At 37.7% G+C, this 25925-nt stretch overlaps 1 protein-coding gene across 3 annotated transcripts in view; it reads right to left on the bottom strand.

The window, feature by feature from the left end:
• LOC131144572 (protein mago nashi homolog) overlaps positions 1-14017 on the bottom strand; it is a 31831-nt gene extending 17814 nt beyond the window's left edge. Inside the window, exons 1-4 of one of the 3 annotated variants that reach the window (XM_058093284.1) lie at positions 13988-14017; positions 13676-13849; positions 9713-9931; positions 8987-9163 (exon numbers count right to left, since the gene is read on the bottom strand). In XM_058093284.1, coding sequence (XP_057949267.1) covers positions 8987-9163; positions 9713-9931 — 396 coding nt within the window. In that variant the 5' untranslated portion in view covers positions 13676-13849; positions 13988-14017. Of the gene's footprint in view, positions 1-2536; positions 2609-8756; positions 9164-9712; positions 9932-13675; positions 13876-13987 lie in introns of those variants that run through there. The other 2 variants (XM_058093283.1, XM_058093282.1) reach the window with 2 other exon arrangements.
• Positions 14018-25925: the final 11908 nt, after the last annotated feature.

Here is a 25925-nt window from a genome sequence, read left to right as displayed (position 1 = left end):
AGAGATAAAGGAAAATCAAAGAAAATGAAGGATTTTGGTTTGGCAGAGCCCAAACCGTCAACGGTTTCATAGAGTGTGAGAAAAACCGTTGACGGTTTTCGGTCAACTGGGCAAGTCAACTGTCAAACCGTCGATGGTTTTGTCCATCTCAGGAAAACCGTCGACGGTTTTCTCCTGGGCTGCTCACCTATAAATAGATGTGAGCTCTTTTTTTAAAAAAAAAAATCAAATTCCTCTCTTTTGCTTTGCTAGGGTTTTGAATTTTAGGAGTTCTCTCGGGTTTCTCTCGCCCTCCTAAGGCTACTCGAAGTACATGCATACGCTCCGGGAGCGGTGCTTTCGTTCCAGCTCGTAGGAGCTCGTATTCGACCGGTTTGGAAAAAGCTAGGGTTTCAGTTTTCGAGCGTCTCGGGTCTTTTTTCGGGAAACAGGTAAGGGAATTATATTATGTCAGCTAACTTTATGAGTTCTACTGATTGGAAATATGTTTATACGTATATAGTTACGGCTTTTCTAGAGTTTCCGAGCCTAGGGTTCGGTTAACCGATGTTATTTTCAAAACCAACCGTTAAATTCGAATACGATATTTTTGGATTCAAGTATTGGGCTTTCTGAACGTTTTCACCAGTTGGAATATGTGATTTCAAACCATAGGTGTGTTTTATTACCAAAGGCGGTAGGGTTGATTATCTTCGTTTTCCTGTACTTACTTACGCATCTATATTTTTAGTAAAATAACAACTTAGAGATACTTATACCTCTGCTTTCAGCATAGTGTCTATTTTCTTAAACAATTATTTTATTTATGATTTACCAGTTGAAAATTGTGTGGCATGAGTATAGTTTTAATTGGCATGAATGAACAGGTTTTGTGTAATACTGAATTGTAACTGCTAGATGCCGAGATGTGATATGACTATAAGCCGATATGTATATAGCCGATATGTGATATGACAGCTAAATGCTGAGTTTGATATGCCGGTTTCATACTGAGACAGTATATGATAGATATTCCACAGAATTACGAACAGTTTGTGTTTTATACAGTTTTATGAAAATGAATTATGATTTCAATTTTATGATGTAAATTGTCGTATATGTGTTTAGAGCCCTTTGAATATAATGTTATGTTATGAGCACGGTATTGTAACTATATGTTGGGAGATAGTACAACCACACGTCTTAGAGAGAGAGTTGGTATTGGATAGTCGATTGGAGTCCTAGGGAGTACTCCCCGATGCAGAATTCCGGGGCCCCATCCGATACAGAATTCTGGGTGACCCTCCCGATGCAGAATCCAGGCATAGGGTAGGCTCAATCGTACTTACTACTTATTTGACTTAGTTATAGTCGACCAGCTATATGCTAGGTCCAGCCTACGGGCCGCACAACCCGTCATGGGGGGAAGCATGTCGTAGTAGTATGTGAACACATGACGACACTAATTCAGCAATCCAGGTTGTATTTTCTAGGCATATATGGGCATATTTACTATAAAATGGGTGATATTAAGCCAGCAGTATTTTATTATGAAATTATGGGTTTACCGACAGATATATTGCAGTGCTGTTTTTAGAATGCCAGTTAAATGTATTAAAATGTTAACAGTAATATGTGTACACGACAACTCATGCTAGCCACACTGATAATAATATAATCCGTCTTACTGAGAGGTGTCTCACCCTATCATACAAATCATGTTTCAGGTCCTTCAAGGGATCGAGTCTAGCGTACCGCCAGGCTGGTGTTAAACAATTGTTAGATATTGTCAGAACTAGTGAGACATAGATAACAGTTTTTATGCCTTTGTGGTTTGTAATATTATGATATGGATTTGGTATGTAGTTGGGAACAATTAGAAACTCTGGTAAGTGTTTGATGTATTAGAAATTTTTCCGCTGTGTATGTATATGATGATCAAGATGGAACATCCGTTTCCCTTGTTAGGGTGGGTTGTATATATACAGGTGGTATCAGAGAAATGTGTATGTTATGTTTTAGTAGCACTCCAAACCCAAGTAGAGGGTCAGGGCGCTACAACTTGTGCAAAAGCTCGTCACAACCACTCATGTGAAGTCTAATTTGCAGCTTGCTAACTTATTCACTAAAGCCTTGTGAGGTGCATGCATTAAATTCTTTTGCAACAAGCTAGAAGCATATGATATATATAAATGTGATCTAGCTTGAGGAGCAATGTTAATGGTTATTTTGGTTATTTTTAGTAGTATTAGTCTATGCTAGTATAGTATTATTTTGGTAAGTGTGAGTTAGTAATTATGGTCATTGGTATGTACTTGACATATATTATAAATAGAGGGAGAGACCCATTGCTGCAATTAGGTCTTTTGCTTTACCTAATATCTTAATAGTGACTTAGTAAAACATTTTCAATCTTTAACTCAGCAGATTCATCCTAAGATAAGACCATGATGAATAACCAAAACCAACCCTAAAAAAGTCCCTAATACAAATCTAGATGCCACAAAGATACATTATTTATCATTTTATGTATGTGTTTGTTAGAATACCACTTTACCTAAAAGCTTAAGGTGTAAGGTTGTGGGCCAACAATGTATATCAAGCCTTTACACTCCCCTGCATGTGCAACCTGACAGCATTTGGAGAGATAAACAAACAATAAACAACGCCCATTATAGGGGATAAGATAATTCTTAACAAACAAATAATAAACATGGGAAAGAAGATTAGAACCCAGGACTCCTGATGACTTGATTTTAATGCCATGTTAGATTACCACTTTACCTAAAAGCTTAAGCTGTTAGGTTGTGGGCAAATAATGTATATCAGGCCTTAACAATGCTCACAAAATGCATCATTTGATCACCAACACTCCATCCCATGTAGATATTCTCATAAATGCATCGATCTAGTCAGTTTTCTTAGAGGAGAAAATGGTTTGCAATTTTTTCATCTACGCATCTAATTGAACTGCAGTCACTGAATGACGCAGTGCAGGAACTGGTTCATTGGATGGTTTGATTTGACCCTATTTGGAAGCCAATAGGCTCAAGGGCTAATTGAGTCATAAATCCAAAAGTGTTCCACTTAAGTAATCTGTAGGCTAATGATCATGTGAGGGTTTGTAAATATGTGTTTTAAGAGTGAGTTTATAATTTTCTTAATTTTTTGTTTTAGAGATAGAACAGAGGGAATGAGAAAGCAGATCAGGAATAGAAGCATAACAGAGAGTTACAGAAGAACAGAGAAGAACGGAAGGGGAAGAAAGGAGCAGAGAGAGAGAGAGAGAGAGAGAAAGAGAGAACTATATTGGAACTCTGATTGTTTCATACATTACTAACAAAGTACTTATACATCTAATATTACAACTAAAACAAATATTTACAAAACAACCTCAGCGAAAACAAAATTATAAAGTAATCTAAATTAACTAAATTTCTAAATATACGCGATATTTTCCCAAACTAGAATAGAAATCCTAGCTACAATATGAATATATAAAGTTCTCCATAGGTGGTTCTCCATCAAACTCCCCTTGTTAAGAGAAAACTTGACTTCAAGTTTTGAAAAACGTCATGATAGCTTTAACTCCATGAATGGAAACAAAGTCGAACATGTAGGCAAATCAAGAGGTGGCGTAAACAGCATTTTATCATCAATCACCAATGAAAAGCACCTAAAAGATCCTCCAATTGCATAGAGCATAAACAGTTGCAATGTCATCAATAAAGTAACAATTCCTTTAAAAAAGAAACCAATTTATAATCCAAATCTATAAGCAGCTCATGCAGACATGCATTTGGTCCATGTTCTAGAATGATGGACAATTTTTTACTAGATTTGGTTAAGAATATGTGAAGGGAGAAGATGGAAGGGATGGAGGCAAGGAGAAATAATCTCAGATTTTCAACAGTAGGATTCATGATTAAAGAATTTTTTCAACAATTGGAGCAACCAATTGTTCCTTACTCTTTGGGTTAGAAATGGAAAATTGAGGTTGAGGAGAGAGTTCATTCACAAACGTATCTGCTCTAGTAGTTGGCAACTCATCTTGAAGTTCATTGCAAGTCCAGACAACCAAGTTTGTTAACAAGTCAAGGTTCATCCCTGGCTTAGAGACACCAATTGTGCTTAGGGCCACTAAATACAATTGTCAAATCTTATGGATAAGAAGATTCATGACTCAAGAATCAAAAAATTGTGCATTAATAATATGCAAATCATTTATGTAGTCATGATAGTCAATTATGCAACAATTTTTGCATGGGCACTTTTTGATATTTAACTGTTTATCCTCAAAAGTTCTCTTGAACATCTTGGGTGGGCCTAGGACCATTGAGAAATTGATCTAGACTAGTGAAACTCTTTAAGATAGGAAGTAGCTTTATGAGTTGGTAGCTGGAGAAATCTCTCAGCTTTCAAAGCCATGCGGTAAGCGTTAGATAGGGCAGCGTGATGCTTTTGAATTTTCAAAATAATATGCTTTATGAAGTCATATCTTGACCTTTTTTTAACATAATCACCACACTAGGTTCCTCACTAAGAGTGCAGCGATAAATGAGGTCTCTAAATTTAAGGGCAATGATTGGTGACACAAGAAGAATGCTGCCTAAGACTTTACAGTTGGTCCAGTAATTGCTTCCTATAAAAAATGTGAGGTATATTTCTCTCTCAAAATATACATCATTTCATACCAAGCAGTATTAGGAGGTTCTCTACAATGGTATTTGTCCCTCTCGACTTTTTGCCAATATTGCTTTGCTAAACAAAGAAGTTTTGATTTACCTAAGTAGGTATTTCGACTATAATAATTCTCCATGTCATTCAATCAATCTAAGAAAAACTGAGGACTTGAAGAACCATCAAAATCAAAAGGACACCTAGTTTTTCTCAATTATTGATAACTGCCAAACTAGGTAGGTACTAGATATGTGGAATTGACTCATCATTTTCTTTCTTTAAACTAAAGACCAAATACAGCAATGCAAATTCAAACAAGTACCAATCAGGTAAGTGACATTAAATGAATTTCCGATGATTCCAAGCAGTGTAAGTTTATGCAACCTTAATGAAGGTCCTTAGATGCTCATAGATTCTCCACTAATAGACTTGAAAAAATTTCGTACACTAAACTTATCCCCCAAAATATGTATCAAACAGTCTAAGTTAGATTTCTTCGTACCAGCATCAAAATCTCGCAAAGGAAAACTAATTTATTGCAGTACCACGTCTGGGACTCAATTTAAAAGCTAGCAGACCTCCAAAACTCTGAAATTTGCATTGGCAATCCAAGATCCTATAATTGAGGTTAAAATATCTCAAAGATAGGCCAAAATATTGTGAAAAATCCCAAAATATCATGGTTAAACTCAATTTCTTGCAATTCTTAAAAATGCAAGATAATCTGGAACTGTTCCACACGCACATTGCTGGAGCATAGGGTGCATGTGCAGCTGGCAAGGATCCTCTGGCAATACTATTCTAGCTCATAGTAGATAGAGGGTTGGTCAGGTGGTGGCGGTGAGTGAAAAAAACACTGGCAGATGTAGGACTTTAGAAGAGGATTGGCTAAATTACTTTTAGGTGGTGTATGGGGCCACATCCCTCGTTAGATGAAAGTAAAATTGCAGATGAAGGCCTTCAGGGGGTTCTTCTCTTACTGATGGTGAGCGAGGTGTTGTAAAATTCTTGCCGGAAATAGGTGTTCGATTTTCAAGGACATGACTATAATTTCTGGAGAAGTTGTATACGATGAACAATGCCTAAATTCTTGCAAGTAACTGGTTTGAAACAATGTGGGCAGAAATTGAAAGTGTATTGCAGTTTTTTTGGTGGATTTGGTTTGAATTTCTGGATGATCCTCCAATGAAGATTGTGGTAGGAGTTACACACTTTATGGATTAGTTACAGAGGAAAACTGTGGATGAATCAAAGTTTGCTCTCATGCCATACTGATGTAAGGCAGAAATAGAAATAGTGAGAGAGAGAGAGAGAGAGAGGAGAAGAATGGGGGAGAAGAGGAGTTAAAGAAAGAACAGAGAAAATTATAAGGCAGAGCAGTGAGTTAAGGAAGAAGGGAGAAGAACAGAAGAAAAAGAAAGAAGGAAAGGGGACGGAGAGGCTGCATGAAAGAGAGAGCGAGAAAGGGAAAAATGAATTGGAATTCTGACTCAAATCTGATAATTGATCTTTTCATACATTACAAACAAAATAATTAAGCATCTAGCATAACAATTAAAACAAATATTACCAAAAAAAAAAACAACTAAAACAAGAAATGACAAACTAACCCCAAAGTACTTAAAATACACAAAATGACCCTAAGTAAATTCCTAAAATAACCAAAAATCTCCCAAACTAAAATAAAAACCCTACATACAATATAAACATCTAAAGTTCACCATCTAGTTTGTTTCGCCCATCTATCTTCTTCTTCCCCTACCTCCTCTCTCTTCCCTTCCCTATCTCTATGACATCATTTGATAACAAAGCACCTAAGATCCACCTTCTTTTCTTCCATTTCAATCTTTCTCATCCACTGCTCCTTTTGCTCCATTTTACTTCTTCTCAAGGTACCCATTGATCCAGCCACTTTTTCACTCCTCAAACTTCAGTCACAACCTCCTGTCTTCCCTTCCCACAATTTCTCATCCATCTTTTAAATTTCAGTCATCATCCCTTTCGCCACCCATAATCAGCACTAGGACTCAAAAAAAAGAAAACTAAAAAAACAAAAAAAAAAAAAGGGAAAAAGACATATGACATTAGCATCGTAGGACCCCCTCCAGTTCATCAACACTACACTGCCAACACACAAACAACCACCACCACCAGAATCAGAACAATCCAATTTGCTTGAACCCCAAGGCCCAATGCCTTCCAACATCTCAACGACCAGAACGCACCTCTGGGAAGTTGAACAATTGACGCCCCTACTAGTTGCCCATTTTACTGGAATTGTTTGCTCCCAATGAGACTAGTGTTGACTCCCCACCCATTGATCTACCTGAACACCGAAAATTATAGCTGGAATTGCCAAACAACACTGCACACACTGCAACCTGTGCATAGCCTTTGCAAACACAGATGTTTTAGGTTTCATCTCTTCTTTCATTTCTACCTCTTCATTAAAATTTCCAGACCTGTCTTTTAGAAATTTTGTGCTACATATAATTTCTCGCAAAAAAAAAAAATTAGAGATAAGCCAGCTCAACATCATCTAAATAGGGGAATTAAATTGACAAATTCAGATAATATCAGAGACAGTCCTCCTAATGAATTTGATGATTGGATGCATACCTTAAAGAAAATTTTTCAGTTGTTTAACATGAATGTAACTCATAGGTTGTTTCCAGCCAAATCTAGATTGAAGGGAACAGCTAGAAATTGGAGTAAACAGAAACCATTTTCAGAAGGGAAAGATTTAGTAAGTTCAAAACAAGAGATGAGATGTAAAGAGCCATGTGAATTGAGTTTACCCCCTGGCTATGTGTCTCCATCTACAACTCTCTGATTTAAAGCAAGAAAACGAGACAATAGTAATTACACTACTTTGTCATTTGGCTACTTGCACAAATATGGAATGGAAAGAAGATGTGATATTGCCTTAAGCTGAAAAGGACTGAGCACCAATGATCGCATCCAAACTTGTTGCTTGTCAGCTAATACAGTCAATGATGTAGTTCAGGTTGCCACTAATGTGCAGCATAACCCTCCTAGATCTATATTGACCATCCGGTTTGAGAAGACTACTGATGGAGTGGCATACGTGTGAGAAAATTCTGTTTATTACTTTTTAGAAGACCCAAGAGCATTCTGGGCCAACTCTTAAAGTCTACCTTGCAGCTAAATCTTTTAAGTACCGAGATTTTGGGCATCAAGACAATCGCAGAACAAAAATAAGATGAAGAAACAGAAGTGACTAATGTTGGGACAGAAGTCTCAAATCACTTAGATGAAGATGAAAATGTGAAATGCAAAGGATGTCTAGTACTTTGCCCACCACTCTCTTTCCATAAGGTTGTGGGAAATAAAGATTGGACGAGAACTAGCACTTTTCAGACTCAGGGAATTTGTCACAAACAACTTAGCTTGTTGGCTATTAATAAAGGCAACTATACAAATATAAGTTATGAAGAGGCTATGAAGGAATTGAATCAGATGATTGAGCCACATCAAAATACATTCTGGATAGCTCAGCACTAATACCAACTTGAAGGCTTGTTGTGATCCTTGTTTGCTTATGTGCAAGATTCTGTGCAGAGAGTGTAGTGTGACACCCTCTCTCTCAGAACTTGTTGCATTTTTTAGAGCATCCATGGTTGTTTGACAGAGAGGGGTTAAGCATGATCCAAATGAAAGTTTGTATGCCTTCTCCATTTACATGAAGAGGTACAAATTGATTCCATCCCAAGATCCTCCACTAACCAAGTTGAAACGCACTACTAGTTCCTTTCTTATGAATTAAGATGATTCTTCTCATGGTGATGAAATACTTTGCACTTTTACCAGCTCAATAAAGTTGAGTTCTTTTCAACATGATGGAAATGGGAAATAATTTTGTTCATCTGGAGACCAAATTCTTACTGGATACTTGGGTACCAAAAAAGACCAGCCACCACCTTCTTGAAACAAGTAAATGCGAATGCCCATTTTCCCCCTCAGGTACAGAACAAGAACTATGATCAGTTAGAAATTAAAAATAGCCATTGCACAATTTCAGACTTCCATCTTCCATTGCCAATGTATTCTAAGCAAGTCATAACATATATCAGTGTAGTAGCTCGGGGACAGAACAAGATCAATAATTAATCTGGATATCAAAACCAGACAATGCAGAATTTCTGACTTCCTTGCCAATATAGTCTAGGCAAATAATAACAAATATCAGTGCACTACATACTTAACCACCATTTCATATGGAGAAACAAAACAAACACATAAAAAGAACCCAGCCAACCTCCAGGCCCCCAACAAGTATATAGTAGTCTTTGTGGTAGAAGCTGACCTGAACAAGATAATAGAAAATGCGAAGCCCTTCAGGGTCATTACTGCTCTGGACATCAACAAGTGACCCAATCTTCGAAGTTGTGAAGGATATATGCTCATTGCCCATTACAATCTCAAGCTCTTGCCGGCCAATCCGATCAGGCTCTGGCCAGTTCTTATCATCTTCCTTCATAATCTATACACAAAAAAATCATTTCAACTAAGGAACATAAATTAGCACATAACCATAAAATCTCACAAAACAAAATCCTAGAAGCCTCGAGTTGACTGAATTACAATGGGTTGGACTCGGGAGAGAGAGAGCAAAGGAGCCTCAAAAGCTTCGATTCTATCACAAACTAGAAACAAAAGTGTGTGTGTGCGTGTGTGTGTGTGTGTGTGTGAGAGAGAGAGAGAGAGTTGAGGAGATTCAAGAGAACATAATGTTTAGGAAGAGAGAGAGATCTTATTAGTCAGGACTTTGGAAGTACTTCATTGCATGCATTTAGGAACTAAAAGTTGATGCAATATCTGCTTTTTAAAACAAGAAAAAGTATTTTAAAAAAGACAAATTATCAAAGCCAATAGAGAAAAATCGTAAAACATACAACACAAGCAAGCAAGACTTAAGGGAAAAGGCACATGAAAGGAGAAGGTGGAGAAATAGAGCAAATGCAAAGTTGCTCAAGAAGCTTAAAATCAGCAAAATTTGAGAACAAAAATTGGAGGAAAGGAGGAATGGTACCTCACTGTCAGAAATGATACGGCGACACTCACGGAGGACAGCTGGGGAGAGGAAGACCTCCTTGCGAATCATGGTGTCGTTCTTGTAGTTGGAATTGTTGGCATACCTGAGCTTACCGTCTGGCCTAAACTCAAACTCCAAGAACTCATGCCCAAACTTCCCCTTGTGCCCTACGTAGTACCGAACATAGAACTCCTCGTCTTCTCCCACCGAACCCATCTTTGGGGGCATTTGATAAAATTAAGCATTAAAATGTTGAATCTTGGAATACAATTATGAAAATGAACTTGCTAAGGGGATTAAGTATAACTAGTTAACTAGAACTAGTCCCTAAATAAATGTTGAATTATTTTCGTTGTTTGCTAACTAACCTCTAAATTGTTTTAGGTATGAGCTAACAAGAGCAGAAGTGTTTGTTAAAAGTAGAGAGCCACTTCAATAAATCACAATAGTTTCTTTTAAGCAAAAATAATGCCTCTCAAGTATAAAACATAAAATATTAGCTAAAGATATTTTCTTTTAACAAAATGCTATAAAACATGAAAATCTTGTTCAATAATAAAAAGAAAACATATAAATTATATAGTAGAAAAAGCCACCAATTAATAATTAATTAAAACATACCATCCACCGCACCATATCATAATCACCGTTCGTATATGAACTAGAAGTACCATCTCATACATTAACATCATCCCATACTATATACCCATTGAAGTGCATTTCTGCACATATACTGGTCATAAATTGTTGGTCTTGTATACTCCAATGGGGCATGTTTGCTTCATTGTCACCTCCATTTCCTACATTTTTCTCTCAAGCTCCATTATAAGTTGATTAAATTGGTGAAAAAATTCATATAATGACTCCTTCCTTTTAAAATTATGAATTGCAAAACAAGTGATCACTTATCCCTTTGAACATTAATGTCCCAAGAAGCCATTAGCTTCGAGATTGGAAACCCATCCATCAAAACACCATACTATCGCTCTTAACATTTCTAATCTGCACATGGGCACAATTGTACCTTTCCTACATCAATGTTGCATGCCTATGACAAAAATCTCCTAACTAGTACAACACAATGCAATGAGGTGCCATAAATCCCCAAGTGTGCATAATAGGTAATATGACAAAGATATTATTTATCTACAATATTCATTAATATGAGCTCAACAAACTTAACGTTAATATGGAACCAATATAAAATTTATACTGTTTTCATGTAAATGCTAAAATCACATGTGGGGGGGGGGGGGGGATCAAGTTGTTTGCTATGTTGATGAAAGTTTGGGTTTGGTTAATGAAGAGAAGACATTAATTATTAAACTAAACCCAACTTTGGCAAAATTTATCACCTATTCTTGCTTGTAGCCGACATCCTTCCACCTCTAACTATCAACAATACAATGATTATCAAACCATTATATGCCAAATTATCAATTTAATGATATTGTCCTACTATAGGCCCCTAGCTACTCAAAATATTTGCTAAAGACTACAACATTTTTCTTGTACACATGGCCAAACTTTGCCTATCCTTCCTCAAAAGCCTCGCTGCCTTTTCTTTGTACAATATTTGAAGTTAATTATCACAAATAACCAACTTGCCCAACAAATGATATCTATGCATATCATGACATGTAGTAGTAGAAGCAAAGAATTACTGCCAATGATGGAGAATAAAACAATGCCCGCACAATGGACTTGGCCAAGAAAGTGAAAGGTCACTTAGCATAAAGGTGTGATTTAAAACTCAATTAAGGCAAAGAATGAAGGGGTGTAACTCCTAAGTAATGGAGGGAAGACAAAGAGGTATAACCCTTCATGTATGATATAATTCCCTCCCACTTATAGAGATCATACATTGAATACATGGGGGTATCTTATGTACAAAGTGGGAACACCCGAGAGGGGTAGGGCATCTAAAATTCATCCCTCTATACTATTACTACTCCATAGTTCCTAACCTTGAACATCGGAAAAGGCCCCTAGAGGCCACAAAGGTTCTCCCAAGATTTCTTCTTCTTGGTTGTAGATGATTGCCCTCACATACAATGGACATGGAGATCAAGTTCAATTTTTGGCGTCAACAATTTGGTGTCGTCTGTAGGAAGTTTGTTTCGCTTGTGACAATCCTCATAATTGGGAAGAGAGAGAGAGAGAGAGAGAGAGCAAGCAGGTGGGACCTTGATCTCCCCCTCCACAAAAAAAATTGAGGAACAACTTGGCCTAGGGTCCGATGAGGCAAAAAAAGGGTGGGGAGCACCTAAACTTCAGTGCTTGGGGAGATAAATAGCCCAAGAAAAAAAAAACAAAAAACAAAAAGGAAAAGACATCTTAGACTCCAACTTCCACAATTTTCTATCAAAGAAAAAAAAATCATGTGCAGGAAAATAACAAGGAGAGACTTAGCCCTAAAGGGGGCACCGAATAGGGTTGCGAAGATTAAGCCCTAAATGACCACACTACAAGGCCATGAAGTACAAAAAGCCAAATAGGCCCACTAATAGAATGGTCAAAAACAAAAAATCAAACAGACTCACTAACCAAAATGTTCAAGTTCAAATAAGTTTTGGTCATATTCAATAGATGAACTCTATTTATAAATCATAGATAAGCTCTCTTCATAATTGACAAGTGAGCTCTATCCATATTCAACAGATAAGCTTTTTCATAATTGACGGATGGGACCTGCTCATAAAGAACAGATGAGTTATGCTCATAAATGATAGAAGAGTTATGCTCATATTGATAGATGATCAATGCTCCTAAATTGACAAATAAGTACTTTTAGGTTTTCAAAGCTCAATAGTGTTGGGGGGGGGGGGGGAGGTGTACAAATGATGGAGAATAAAACAATGCCCATACAAAGGGCTTGGCCAAGAGAGTGAAAGGTCACCTTAGCATAAAGGTGTGATTTAATACTCTTTTAAGGCAAGGATTAAAGGGGTGTAACTCCTAAGAATGGAAGAAGATAAAAGGGCATAAGCCGCATAACCCTTCATATAACTCCCTCAAACTTAAAGACACCATACATTGCATACATGGGGGTATCTTCTATGTAAAATTGGAGCTCTTGGGAGGGGTAGGGCATCTAAAAATTCATATTTTAACATGTAAAGGCGCCCTCAAAGGCCACTAGGGTTGTCCCAAAATTTCTTCTTCTTGGTTACAAATGATTGTTAAATACTATAGACGCAAATATTGAGTTCATTTTTTGGTGTCAAGAGCCAATATTAATGGTCAAAACATCTTTAGGTTACCTAATTGCCAGTTGTTAATGGCAATTCACCCATCTTCTCTCTCGTAGTTTGAATCTAGTGGATGTGTCACGAGCCAGAGGATCCTTTTACAGTAGGCTCACAACAACAGTAAGGATTACGCACTCCCAAAAAAATGAATAAATTTGTGTAACTCACAAATGCCAGTGTGTGTTATTCTTGCGAGCTAAATGCCGTATATGATTTTGAATTATTTGGAGTTCAATATATTGTGAATTCCTTTCATGAATAATAATAATAATAATAATAATAATAATAATAACAATAATAAAATCTAGGCATTTTTCACTTCAAAAATGGGATTTGCAACAAACAACTGGATTGAGGTTTGAGACACATAAACATTGAACAATAATACCCAAAAATCTTTGGTCTGCTAAAATATTTATCAAACCAAACTCATAAAAACCAGAACAAAAAAATATCCTCCCCCTGCAATGACAATTCAACCTTTTTCCTAATCTTCAAGGCATCTCATAAGGCCTAATTTAATCATAAATAAAAATGCAAACATGATAATAACAATAAGTTGCATATCACAGAACCCACACTAATGAACCAAGAGAATCTCAGCTTTGGCGACGACGGGGCAGAAAGCGAAACCAAGAACCATAGAAACAAGGGCATAAGAAGCTACGGTACACGAGGATGGCAAGAAAGAGTAAACCAGAGCACTTACCGGTGACCAGAGTAGCAAACTCGACGGCGGAAGAGGGGCTGCGATGCTCTGGTTCGGCAAGAGGGCAATATAGACTGAAGAGTTGTGCGGGGAAGGAGAGCAAGGGTTATCTTGGATATGGGAAAGTTTGTAATTTGTATTAAGCGGCCGTTAAGCAGAGGTTATGCAGAAATACTGAAACATAACAATGAAATGAAATTAAGTAGAGTTGAATTTGCTATAGCATAAAATGATACACTAATTAGAGGCAAAAATATTGAAACCATAATTATTTTTCTTATAAATATCCTCAAATCAAAATATATCCCCCACCATCTAAATAATTAACCATTAAATATCAAAATTAATATGAACATTGCCTCCCACGACTATAAAAAGAGTACTTCGATAAGAGGCAAAACATCTCACTCTCATCCATTCTTATTGTTGTAATAATTCAATCATTCCATATTCTCTAACTTAAACATCAGAGTGATCTTCCAGAATATACCTCGTGTCCTTCAAGCCTCTCTTGTTGATTATTTACAGGTGGTCAACATCAGGATTGATTCGCATTTTTTGATAAATTTTTTGGCAACAATAACTGGGCTCTGCCTATGGGAATCGAAGGATTTTTGTCTTTAATCTTGACCATGGTCACGTCACACAACTCAAAATCAAGACCTATTATTGGTGATTAATCACCCTAGCCCATTTATTCCTTACTGATAGACAATTTGTCACAATGTCTACCACTAGACAAATTTGTACTATAAATTTTTAACTTTTGAAAAGAGGATGGAAGATACATTTAGTATGATCTTATAATAGAAAAAAAAAATTTATGTGAAACATGGTCTGGAAGCTGCTCAAGCAAAGATAGCACTTAAAGGTAAGGCGGTGGTACCATAGGAAGCAGCTTTGAAAGTATCACATCCGACAAAAAAAAAAGTGAGGGAAACATTAAAGGAATTTATGCATCACTTTGTTAATTTAACCTTGAAAATTAGAAACTTAGATCATAGGATCACGATAGAAGCTTTGACGACAACCCTCCAGCCTGGTGATTTCTTTAATTCCTTAGGAAAACCCCCAATTAATATAGGAAAATTAATGACACGGGCTCAGAAGTATATCAACCTAAAAGAGGTCATCATCATGAGAAAGAGGTAGAAACCCAATATGCAGCGTGACGAGCAGCAAACCCTATACCTTCAACAAGCATCATCTTTAGCTCATAAGAATCCTCTAAGATAATTGTACATTGAAGGGACATGCTAGAAACTACTGAATCATGTAAACCAAATCCCTTAGTAGCGATAGAATAGGGCAGGGGAGGCACTTCCTCTTGAACCCAAGGAGTGCCCTATGCCTGAGATGATTCCCATTAGACCATCTTCTTCTTGAAGGAACCACTTTTTCTTTTTCTTTTTCCCTTTTCATTCATAATCATTCATTCAAATTCAGCCTAATCCACCCCTATATAAAAAAACAAAAAACAAAAAAAAAAGTTAGAAATATGATAATAGATAGATAGATACATACATATATATATATATATATATATATATATTTATCCGTTAAAAACAAGATGATGGACTAGGGAAAATAATCTATCTGATGAGCACCGCTCATGTGGCTTGAAGATGCCCACTTGATAAGCACAACATATAAAGCAATAAGAAGTAAGCACAACTCATCAAAATAGGCCTATCTGATGAGCATTGCTCATCAGGCTCGAAGATGTCCACTTTGTGAGCACAACTTATGAGGCAACAAGAAGTGAGCAAAAGTCACTAAAATATGACCCGTTTGATGAGCATCGCTCATTAGGCCCAAAGACACCCACTTGATGAGCACAACTCATAAAACAACAAGAAGAGAGCACAATTCACAAGAATACAATTCATTTTATGAGCACTGCTAATGAGGCCCGAAGACACCCACTTGATAAGCATAGCTCCTGAGGCACACAATAAAAAGCACAATTCACCAAAATATGATCTATCTGATAAGCACAACTCATGAGACACAAAAATGTCCATCTAATGAGGACAACTCATAAGGCAACCAGAGTTAGGCACTACTCACCAAAATATGACTCACTTGATGAGTACAACTCATTAGGCAACAAGAAAAGCGTACAGCTCACCAAAACATGACTCATCTATCAAGCACTGCTTATGAGACCCGAAGATGCCCACTTGATGAGCACAGCTCATTAGGCAGCAAAAGAGATTACAAATCGCTGAAATATGACCCATTTGATGAGCATTACTCATGAAGCCCAAAGACGCCCACTTGATAAGCATAGCTCACCATAGTATAACCCATTTTGTTAGCCTTAGTAATCCTAATTGTCGTATTTTGATAATAACAACTAATTAGTGGTTCTAAGTTAAACTAATCTTTGCATATCAAGTTAGTACAGGTACAACATGAAGGTACATGAATAAATGCAAAGATCGAGTGAACATTCAAAAAAGAAATATCAAAGTGGACACTCACTCGAAAGAACTTAAGCACATCCAATAAAGCAAATGTAAATTCATAATGTAATGGGGAGAGTTTGAGGTGGGAACTGTGTTAACTCTTGAAGTTTTGATTCACAAAAGTTTATTTAGAAAGAGTCGAGTAATTGCATATGCATACTAGTATATAAGATATCACTGTATCATAAGGTTTATACTTATGAGTTTTCAAATGCAATTCATGAAAATATCCTATAATCAAATGTATTTTAATAAGGTACAAGTTTTAAATGATCATAGTATTATAAACTTTTACATACTTGGTCCCGGTGGGTTAAAACCTCATTTATGCACCTAAATATCAAGTTTGTGAAGAAACAGGGCAAATCGTCAACGGTTTGGCACAAGTGCGTTGACAGTTTCAGGCAGAGAGCTAATTGGAAATTGATCTGAATGAAATCGTCCACAATTTGAGGGGAAATCGTCAACGGTTTGGGGAATCTATCAACAGTTTGTGTCAAGATTTTGAACCCAGCGGCCATAAACAGTTAGTTTTCAAAGTATTATATTATTTTCTAAGCTCAACGACCATAAAATGGCTAGTACTCCAGAAGGACTATAAATACAAGGCCAAAGACTTGTTTAAACATCGATTTAGTAATTTACATATCATTTCCAAACACACTAAATTTTAGTTCATCATCTTTGTACTCAATATCTCTCTTACTCTCTAATCTTGTTGTGATTCATTACTTTGAGAGATTGGGTGAGGTTTTCATTGTATCAAATATCAGCTCATTCAAGGAGCATTATTTTTGTAAATCATATTCATCCTCTTGTTTAAAAGGGGTTCTTGGTGAACCGAGTTGCAAAGGGTTATTGGTAAACTGAATTTTAAAGGTTCTTGGTGAACCTTGTTTGAAGGCTCTGTATGAGCGTGAAGGGATTGGTTCCCTCGTGTAAATGTTTTTCCGTCCTTGAAGGAGATCATATAGTGGATTGAGAATCCTTGAGTGTGTCTCAAGGCGTGGATGTAGGCAAGGGGATGAACCACATTAATATTGTTTATTGAGCTTTTCCTCCCTACTCTTTAATTTATATCTTGTGTATGGTTTATATTCTATATATTGTGATATAATCATTTGTATCTTGCCAATATTTTATATTTTTTAGAGAAAAGCTAAAATACGCAAAAGAGTCTATTCACCCCCCCCCTCTAGACTCGATTCTAGAGCCAACAAGTGGTATCAGAGCAAGACACTTACATTTTTGAAGTAACTTCTAGAGCAGCGAAAAGATCAATGGCGTATATGGTGAACACTTCTTCTTCCTAAGGACAATCCATGTATGAACCACCAATGTTTGAAGGCACAAATTATTCTTCATGGAAAAATCGTATGACCATCTTCATTCAATCATAAAATCTAGATATGTGGGAGATCATTTCAAATGGAGACTTCTCCTTCACAAATAAAAATAACAAGAATGAAGATATTCGAAAGACAAGAACGAAGCTATCAATGAGCGAAAATATGTTAGTACAACTCAATTTTAAAGCAAAACATTGTCTTTTCTATGCCTTGAGTGATTATGAATATAATCATATTTGCGGATGTGAAACCGCAAAAGAAATATGGGATAAACTTCAAAACACATACAAAGGTACATATCAAGTTAAACAGTCGAAAATATGCATGCTAGTTAAAGAATATGAGATGTCCAAGATGAATGAAGGTGAAACAATCACCTCCATGATCACTCAGTTCACACACATCATAAACAACTTAAAAGCACTCAATAGAACTTATTCAATTGTAAGATTATGTACAAAAAGTTCTCTAATCTTTACATGAGTCATCAATAACCATTAAAGAAACAAAAGATCTAGAGAAGCCTAAGAAATAAATAGATATTGCCTCAAAATCATCTAGTTCTACTCAAAAAGACATGATATAAGAATATGAAGATAGTAAGGATGATATAGAATTTTTCAAAAGGAAACTTAAGAAATTATTAGTTAAGAGACGACAACTTGGTAAGCAAATTATAAGAGAAGAGTCAAGTAATAATGATAGCATTAAATGCTACAATTGCAATAAGAATAGGCACAAATTGATAAATTGCCCTCTAAACCAAAACCAAGGGAATTTTCCAAATGAGGATTACAATGCAATGAATGTTGCTCCTTGGGATAAAATCGATGGACTATCCAATCATCATGAAATAGAGGAAGAAGCACATTTTTTCTTCATGGCTGACGAACAAGAGTAGGTAAGTTATGATGATGATGATAATAATTATGCTCCTTATGATGAATTAACGATCACATGCACTAAAATATATGATGAATTAGTTGTGATCAAAAGAAAGAACAAAAATCTAGAGGAAAATTTGTCAAAATGTAAACGAACGGAACCTTGTCTTTGTTCCACCTTAAAAGAGGAAAATATCTCCCTTAAAAATAAAAATGAGGAGCTTGCTTCAAATGCTAAAAAAGACTATGAAATCCTTCAAGCAGAAGTAGGAAATTTGAAAAATCAAATTGAAAATATTTTAAAAGAAAATTTTCTCTTGAAAAAGAAAGATGAAGATTATGGTAAAACTATAAACAAATTCACAAGAGGAAAAGAAAATTCCAATAAATTCTTAGGAGTTAAAAGATATAGCTTTTACAAAAAAGAATTTGAGTTATAGTTCCTCTTATAAATCCCATGGTCATATTAATGTTTATGCCTCATCAAATAAAAATAGGGTTAATAAGACAAATCCTTCACATACAAACAAGACTTGCTTGTATTGTGAAAGGAAAGGTCACATCCGTTACTCTTGTTGTAGGAACTCGAATCTGGAAATAAAAGAAAATAAATATAAAAGAGAGAAATAAAGGAAAACAAAAGAAAAATGAAGGAATTTGGTTGGCAGGACCAAAACTGTAGACAGTTTTAGAGAGCATGAGAAAATTGTCGCCGGTTTTGGGTCAACTAGGCGAGTCAACTGCAAAATAGCCACAACAGTTTTGTGGGTACAGGGAAAATCGGCACCGATTTTCTCCTGGGCTGCCCACCTATAAATAGAAGTGAGCTTATTTTTCTTGAAATTTCAAAATCTTCTCTTCTTAGGCTCTACTAGGGTTTCAATTTTTTTTCACTAAAAGGCTCCTATGGGTTTTCTCTTACTCCCGGATCACTCTCTCTCTTCCTGGGTCGTAGGTTCTTGAGTTTCTACCGGTTCGAAAAGCTAGGGTTTTGGTTTTTTATTCTGTTTCGGTTTCTTTTTCATAAATAGGTGAGGGAATTAAGTTAAGTCAGCGTTTTAACGAGTTTGAACCGATGGAAAGGTATTTTGGGTATGTATATTTATGTTTTTAGTTGTTATTTCGAAAATCGACCATTCAAAATGGGCTTTTCCAAACCTAAGATATACGATATGATATTTTGAGTAAATATGAACGGTGGGAAGCTTGGTTTTATCTTCTAAACCGAATATACTATGTTTTCTTGGTTGCCTACGGGCTAGGTTTCAATTATTGAAATTTTGTGTGGCAGGTGAATGATATATAAGTATTATTTTATAACCGAATTTAGGAATGTTTGTGAAATACTGGAACTACTTGTGAAAATACAAGGATTTGATATAGAAGATGTGAGACGAGTTGTATATGACGGCTGAGGGCCAAGATTTGATAAAGCGGTTGTGAGCCAAGTTCTATATGACGCCCAAGGGCCAGGATTATGTTTAGCGGATGTGAGCCGAGTTTTATATGGTGGCCACGAGGTTTAGGATTATGTTTAGCGGTTGTGAGCCAAGATGTATATGATGGTCGGGGGTCGAGTTTTATAATATGACATATTTTATACGAAATAAGTTTCAAATACAATTTTTATTACTTAAATTGCATGATATGCTCTAGGAACCCTGAGGGCCAGTTATGTTATGAGCACAATACCATTGCTAGAGATTCAGTATTTGACCATGTGCACCCACACTATTCTGGATATAAGTGTAGGTGGTCTCAGCCGATTAGCGTCAGCAGAGGGTGTACCTTCCCTGAAAGTCCGGATCAGGAAGTGGTAAGGTAATCGAACCCGCAAGCGAGTTGCGGATGCCTGCGTAGTCGGAGTTAGATGCAGATGTATGTTTTGACTTAGTCTGGGTTGATTCTCTAGGGCTAAGTCTAGCCTTTAGGCTACACAACCCATATCATGGGGGAAGTAAATGGTGTTTAGTCATAGGGAATGTCTTTTATGCATATCTATAGATTTATGTAAATGATGTTACTTATTTACTGATTTGTTTATATTATGGAAACGAGACAAGTATTTTCTATGACGACCTGCTTAATTTTCACATTTTTATATATATATATATATATATAATAAAATCAATATCATAAATCTTAGCAGATCATAATCCACCTAGACCCGTGGGTACCAGGGATACATCAGAACACATAACGGAAGCCTAAGCAGTAGGAAACATATAATTACATTATCATAAATACCAAAACATCCATCACAATATCATAAATACCAGAGTCACTATATCCCTTGTATTTCAGTATATACATCCCAAAAACAAGATCTAGGGACATTTCCCACAAAATCCAATTGTCCCTACTAAAACTTACCCTTCAAAGAGGGCAGGCAAACAACACTAGATCAGCGGGGCTTTTCCCGCTCTCCTATCTAGGGCTCTTGAAAAGTTTATAAAATTTTGGGTGAGACACCTCTCAGTAAAGGAAATAAACTAATACCAGTGTGTGGCAACATGAGTACTCTGTGTTATACATATACCATACGGAATATATTCAGTAATTGTTTTGTCAAATCGGGGAAAACATATATATCATTAAAACATGGCAGAACATACTGTATTTTCATAAACATATTTCATCTCATATAATAATAATACAAAAACATTCCTGGTAGGTTAGCTGGCTGTTGTCATGTATTACCCCCACATGACTAGGTTGTGTGGCCTGAAGGTGGGACCTGACAATGGTTGGCCGACCACTGCCAATTCAAAAGTACAGTCTGTAAGTCTGATGGGTCTGCCAGACCTGGTCCGTACACCAGGGGCGCTCACACACTTCTTAAAAACCACACCGACCATCCAATCTCACACCACTTCATACAGCGGTGTTAACACAGATATCATGATCATGATAACCATGGACACATAGCAACGGTACCGTGCCAGTGCTAGCCCAAACCAAGCCAACCAGGTTCTGATATCATATAACATATACTGAAACTGTGATACATGGATATTTCATATCATTAATTATCATATCAATCATATCATTTTGCATATATACGTATATTATGAAAAATCATTGGCCCGTACGTCGGTATTTCACATTTTACCATAGCTCGGCCCATACGCCAGCAAATCATAACACAACCCGTACACTGGCAAATCATTTCCATAGCTCGGCCTGTACGACGGCAAATCATACACATAGCACAGCCTGTATGCTGGCAAATCATATCCATGGCACAGCTCGTACGCTGGCAAATCATACACATAGCTCAGCCCGTACGCCGGGTTTTCATTATAAAAATCCATATCATAATCACATTTCCAGAAAACAATATTTCATAATAGTTTCTACTCATGCCACACTGAACAGGTTTTTCATATATTCAACATACCATCATTTTCAACAGTGTTTTCTCAAATATAAATTATATATATATGAACATATTTTGTAACGACACGAATAAAAATGAGATTTAAATAATAAAAGGAAGGGAAATGGAAACCAAAAAGCGTTCGTCGACGACATCGCATTTTGGGGGATAACCATAATTTCAATGAAATGGCCAGAACTCGTCGACGAATACAGGGCCTCGTTGACGAGTGCATAAGAAAATTCATTGACGAACACAGGACTTCGTCGACGAGAAAATATCGAGAGAGGTTCTCGGGCAGCCTGAATTTCATCAATGAATACAGGGTCTCGTCGACAAATTTAATGAAGGCCTCATCAATGAGGTGACGTGTCTCGTCAACGAAATCCCCTGTCTACTATAAAATCCGAATTTTTAACTTACAAACGAAGCTAAGTTTCCCCTCTCTCTCTCCCCTTCAGTTTTCCCTCTTTCTTTGGTCGATTTTGGGCCAGATCTTCGCCGGATCGACAATCCGAAGTTACCACGACGCTCCTGGGGAAGTTCTCTCCAAATCTATCGGAACGGATCGTCGGCGAAAGCTAGGTGGAAACCATTCCAAATCCAGGGTAAGGCTTTTTACTCAATATTTGAATTTGTGACGGTTGTAAAAAGTGTTATACGCTTAGAAATACTGAACTTTAATTCTGGGCAATGTTGTTTCCAGGGGTGTTGAATTGGGAACGTAGGGAATCATCCCTAAGTTGAGGTAAGGCTTTTAAGCCGAATTTGACTTAGTGGTAGTTATAGAAAATGTTGTACGTACGAAAATACTTAACTTTAATACTGGGAGTCTTCATTTTCAGGGTGTTGAGTTAGGAACCCTGCGGGTGCGGGGCAGTTTTATTAGGGGGATGAACCCGCCGACATTTTCGAGAGAACCAAACCCGATTGCGGCGAAAGATTGGATTAAGGAGATGGAGGAATTGTTAGGGGTGTTGGAATGCATAGAGGAGTAGGAAGTGAGGTTTGCCACCTTTAAACTGGTGGGAGAGGCAAATAGATGGTGGAGATCAGCTAAGTTGGTGGAGGAATAGTGGCTAGAGTATGCATCTATTACCTAAAATTGTTCCAGGGAAGTCTTCTTCAGCAGATACTTCCCTGTTGCCACTAGAGAGGCGAAGGCAAAGGAATTCCAGCATCTAACACATGGGTCTTTGTTGATGCAGCTAATTCGCTCCATATATGGTCCCGGATGAGCTAAAGAAGTTTTGGATGTTTGAGAGAGGGCTGAAGCAGGCAATATGCGCATGGGTGGCGGCATTATTGGTCTAGAGCTTTACTGAGCCGGTGGATAGAGCCATTGCGACAGAGGCTAGTATTCAAGAAGGGGAGAGAGAGGCGAACCAGAAGAAGAGACCCTTGCCTCAAAATTATTAATCCAACTCCATCCAGAGCTCTTGGAAGCGGCCTGATAATTCTACGGGCCAGCGACAGGTGTCGGGATCTCGAGCCTTGCAGGGTAGTTCCTAGAGTGCCACTTGTCCCAGATGCTATAAGAAGCATTGGGGTGTGTGTAGGGTTGGAATGGTGGTTTGCTACCGCTGCGATGCAGCAGGACATTAGGTGCGGGACTGTCTCGCGACAGTGAATTATACACCTTAGCAGCAGCAATATAAAATAGGGAATCAAGCAGCCCACAATGGTCACCAGGGGAACACAGCTCAGACACGGGTGTATTCTATGATGCGGGGTGATGCCGAGCACGGAAGGGATGTAGTTACAGGTATTACTTATATGTTTTTCCATAAAGCTGTTGTGCTTTTTGATTCAAGTGCGACCCACTCATTTGTATGTAGGGGGTTTGTTAAAGTATGTAAAATAAAGGCTCAACCGTTAGGTGTTGAGTTAGAAGTGACTATGCCGACAGGGTCGGTTATTGTATGCAGTAAGGTGGTTAGAAACTATCCAATGGAGATTCAGGGGAGAAGGCTGCCTGCTTGCCTAATCATCTTCAATATGCATGGATTTGACATTATTCTAGGGATGGATTGGCTAGCCTTCAGCTACGCAAGCATAGACTGTCATAGGAAGGAGGTGGTATTCAGGCTTCTAGGGGAGCAAAAGTTTAAATTTGAAGGGTCGTGTGTGCGCTCTGCACCACGGATCCTTTTGGTGATTCAAGAAAGGAGATTACTTCTAGGGGGTTTCTAGGGGTACTTAGCATATGTGAAAGAAGTACCAAAGGAAGGACTGAAGCTGGAGGATATTCTTGTGATACGGGAGTTCCTAGATGTTTTCCCCGAAGACTTACTGGGGTTACCTTCTGATCGCAAGGTGGAGTTCACCATTGAGTTGACTACAGGGACGGCACCAATCACCAAGGCTCTGTACCAAATGGCTCTGACTGAACTGAAAGAGCTAAAGGAGCAACTGCAGGAACTTCTGGATAATGGTTTCATTAGACCGAGCGTATCACCCTGGGGAGCGTCGGTGTTGCTCGTGAAGAAGAAAGATGGGTCAATGAGGATGTGCATCGACTACAGAGAAATTAACAAGGTAACAGTAAGAGAATAAATACCCGTTACTGCGTATTGATGACCTATTTGACTAGCTGAAGGGTACTTAGGTTTTTTCTAAGATCGATTTGCGATCTGGGTGCTACCAATTGAAGGTAAAGTAGGAGGATGTATCGAAGATAGCTTTTCGAACTCGTTATGGCCATTATGAATTTTTGGTCATGCCGTTTGGTTTAACGAATGCGCCCGCAACATTCATGGATTTGATGAATAGGGTGTTCCAAGCGTACTTAGATTAGTTCGTGGTGGTATTCATTGATGACATCCTAATTTATTCGAGGAGTCCTATAGAGCATAAAGCTCATTTGAGGCTGGTACTTCAAGCACTCAAAGAGAAGAGATTATTTGCTAAATTCAAGAAATGCGAATTCTGGCTAGAACAGGTTGCATTTTTGGGACATGTAGTGTCCAAGGAAGGGATATCAGTAAACCCGAGCAAAGTAGAGGCAGTAGTAAACTGGGTGAGACCGAAGAACGTACATGAGATCAAAAGTTTCTTGGGTCTGGCAGCGCACTATCGCCGATTCATCGAGGGTTTTTCGAGGCTATCAGGTCCTTTGACACAACTTATGAAAAAGAACAGTAGGTTTAATTGGACTAGCGAGTGTGAGCAGAGCTTCCAGGAGTTAAAGCAACGTCAACCTCAGTGTTGACCATTCCATTAGGGGATGTTGGTTTCGTGTTCTACAGTGACGCGTCCCAGAAAGGACTCGAGTGCGTTTTGATGCAACTGGGTAAGGTTATTGCATATGCTTCCCGTCAATTCAAGGAGTATGAGAAGAATTGCCTTACACATGACTTAGAGCTGGTAGCCGTGGTATTTACACTAAAGATCTAGTGGCATTACTTATATGGTGAAAAGTTTGAGATCTTTATTGATAATAAGAGTCTTAAATACTTCTTCACCTAGAAGGAGTTGACTATGAGGCAATGCAGGTGGTTTGAGTTGATTAAAGACTACGAATGTACTATTAGTTACTATCCTAGAAAAGCTAATGTGGTAGCCGATGCGTTGAGTCGGAAGTCAGCGCCTACATTAGTTTCAGCAATTGGGATTCAGCATGAGACCATAATGGATCTGGAAAGGTTGGGGGTAAAGTTAGTAGAAGGAAGTCACCAAGAATTCATTGTTATCCTAGTAGTACAACTAACCTTATAGGAGAGGATTAGATCAGCTTAGATGAAATATGTGGAGTTGGCGGAGATTGTGAGTGGGATACATGATGGGTTAAACGTAGATTTCCACGTCTCATAGGAAGGGGTGTTGAGATTTTACACCAAGATCTGCGTACTGAATGATGATGAGATTAAACAAACCATCCTGGAGGAGGCACATCACTCTTTATATACGGTACATCCAAGACGCACAAAGATGTACGAGGATCTGTGAGATTCTTTTTGGTGGTCTAACATGAAAAGAGAGATCGCCATTTTGTAGAGCAGTGCCTGACGTGTTAGCAGGTGAAGGTCGAGCACTAGAGGCCAGCAAGACCACTACAGCCACTTGACATTCCAAAGTGGAAGTGGGAGCATATCTCGATGGACTTTGTGTCGGGATCGCCTTCGGCGATACATGGGCAGAATGCTATCTGGGTTATAGTGGATTGAC

This window comes from Malania oleifera, chromosome 12, assembly GCF_029873635.1.
Source record: "Malania oleifera isolate guangnan ecotype guangnan chromosome 12, ASM2987363v1, whole genome shotgun sequence".
NCBI lineage: Eukaryota > Viridiplantae > Streptophyta > Magnoliopsida > Santalales > Ximeniaceae > Malania > Malania oleifera.
The sequence above is the reverse complement of the archived record's forward strand: the minus strand, read 5'-3'. Positions and strand labels throughout refer to the sequence as shown.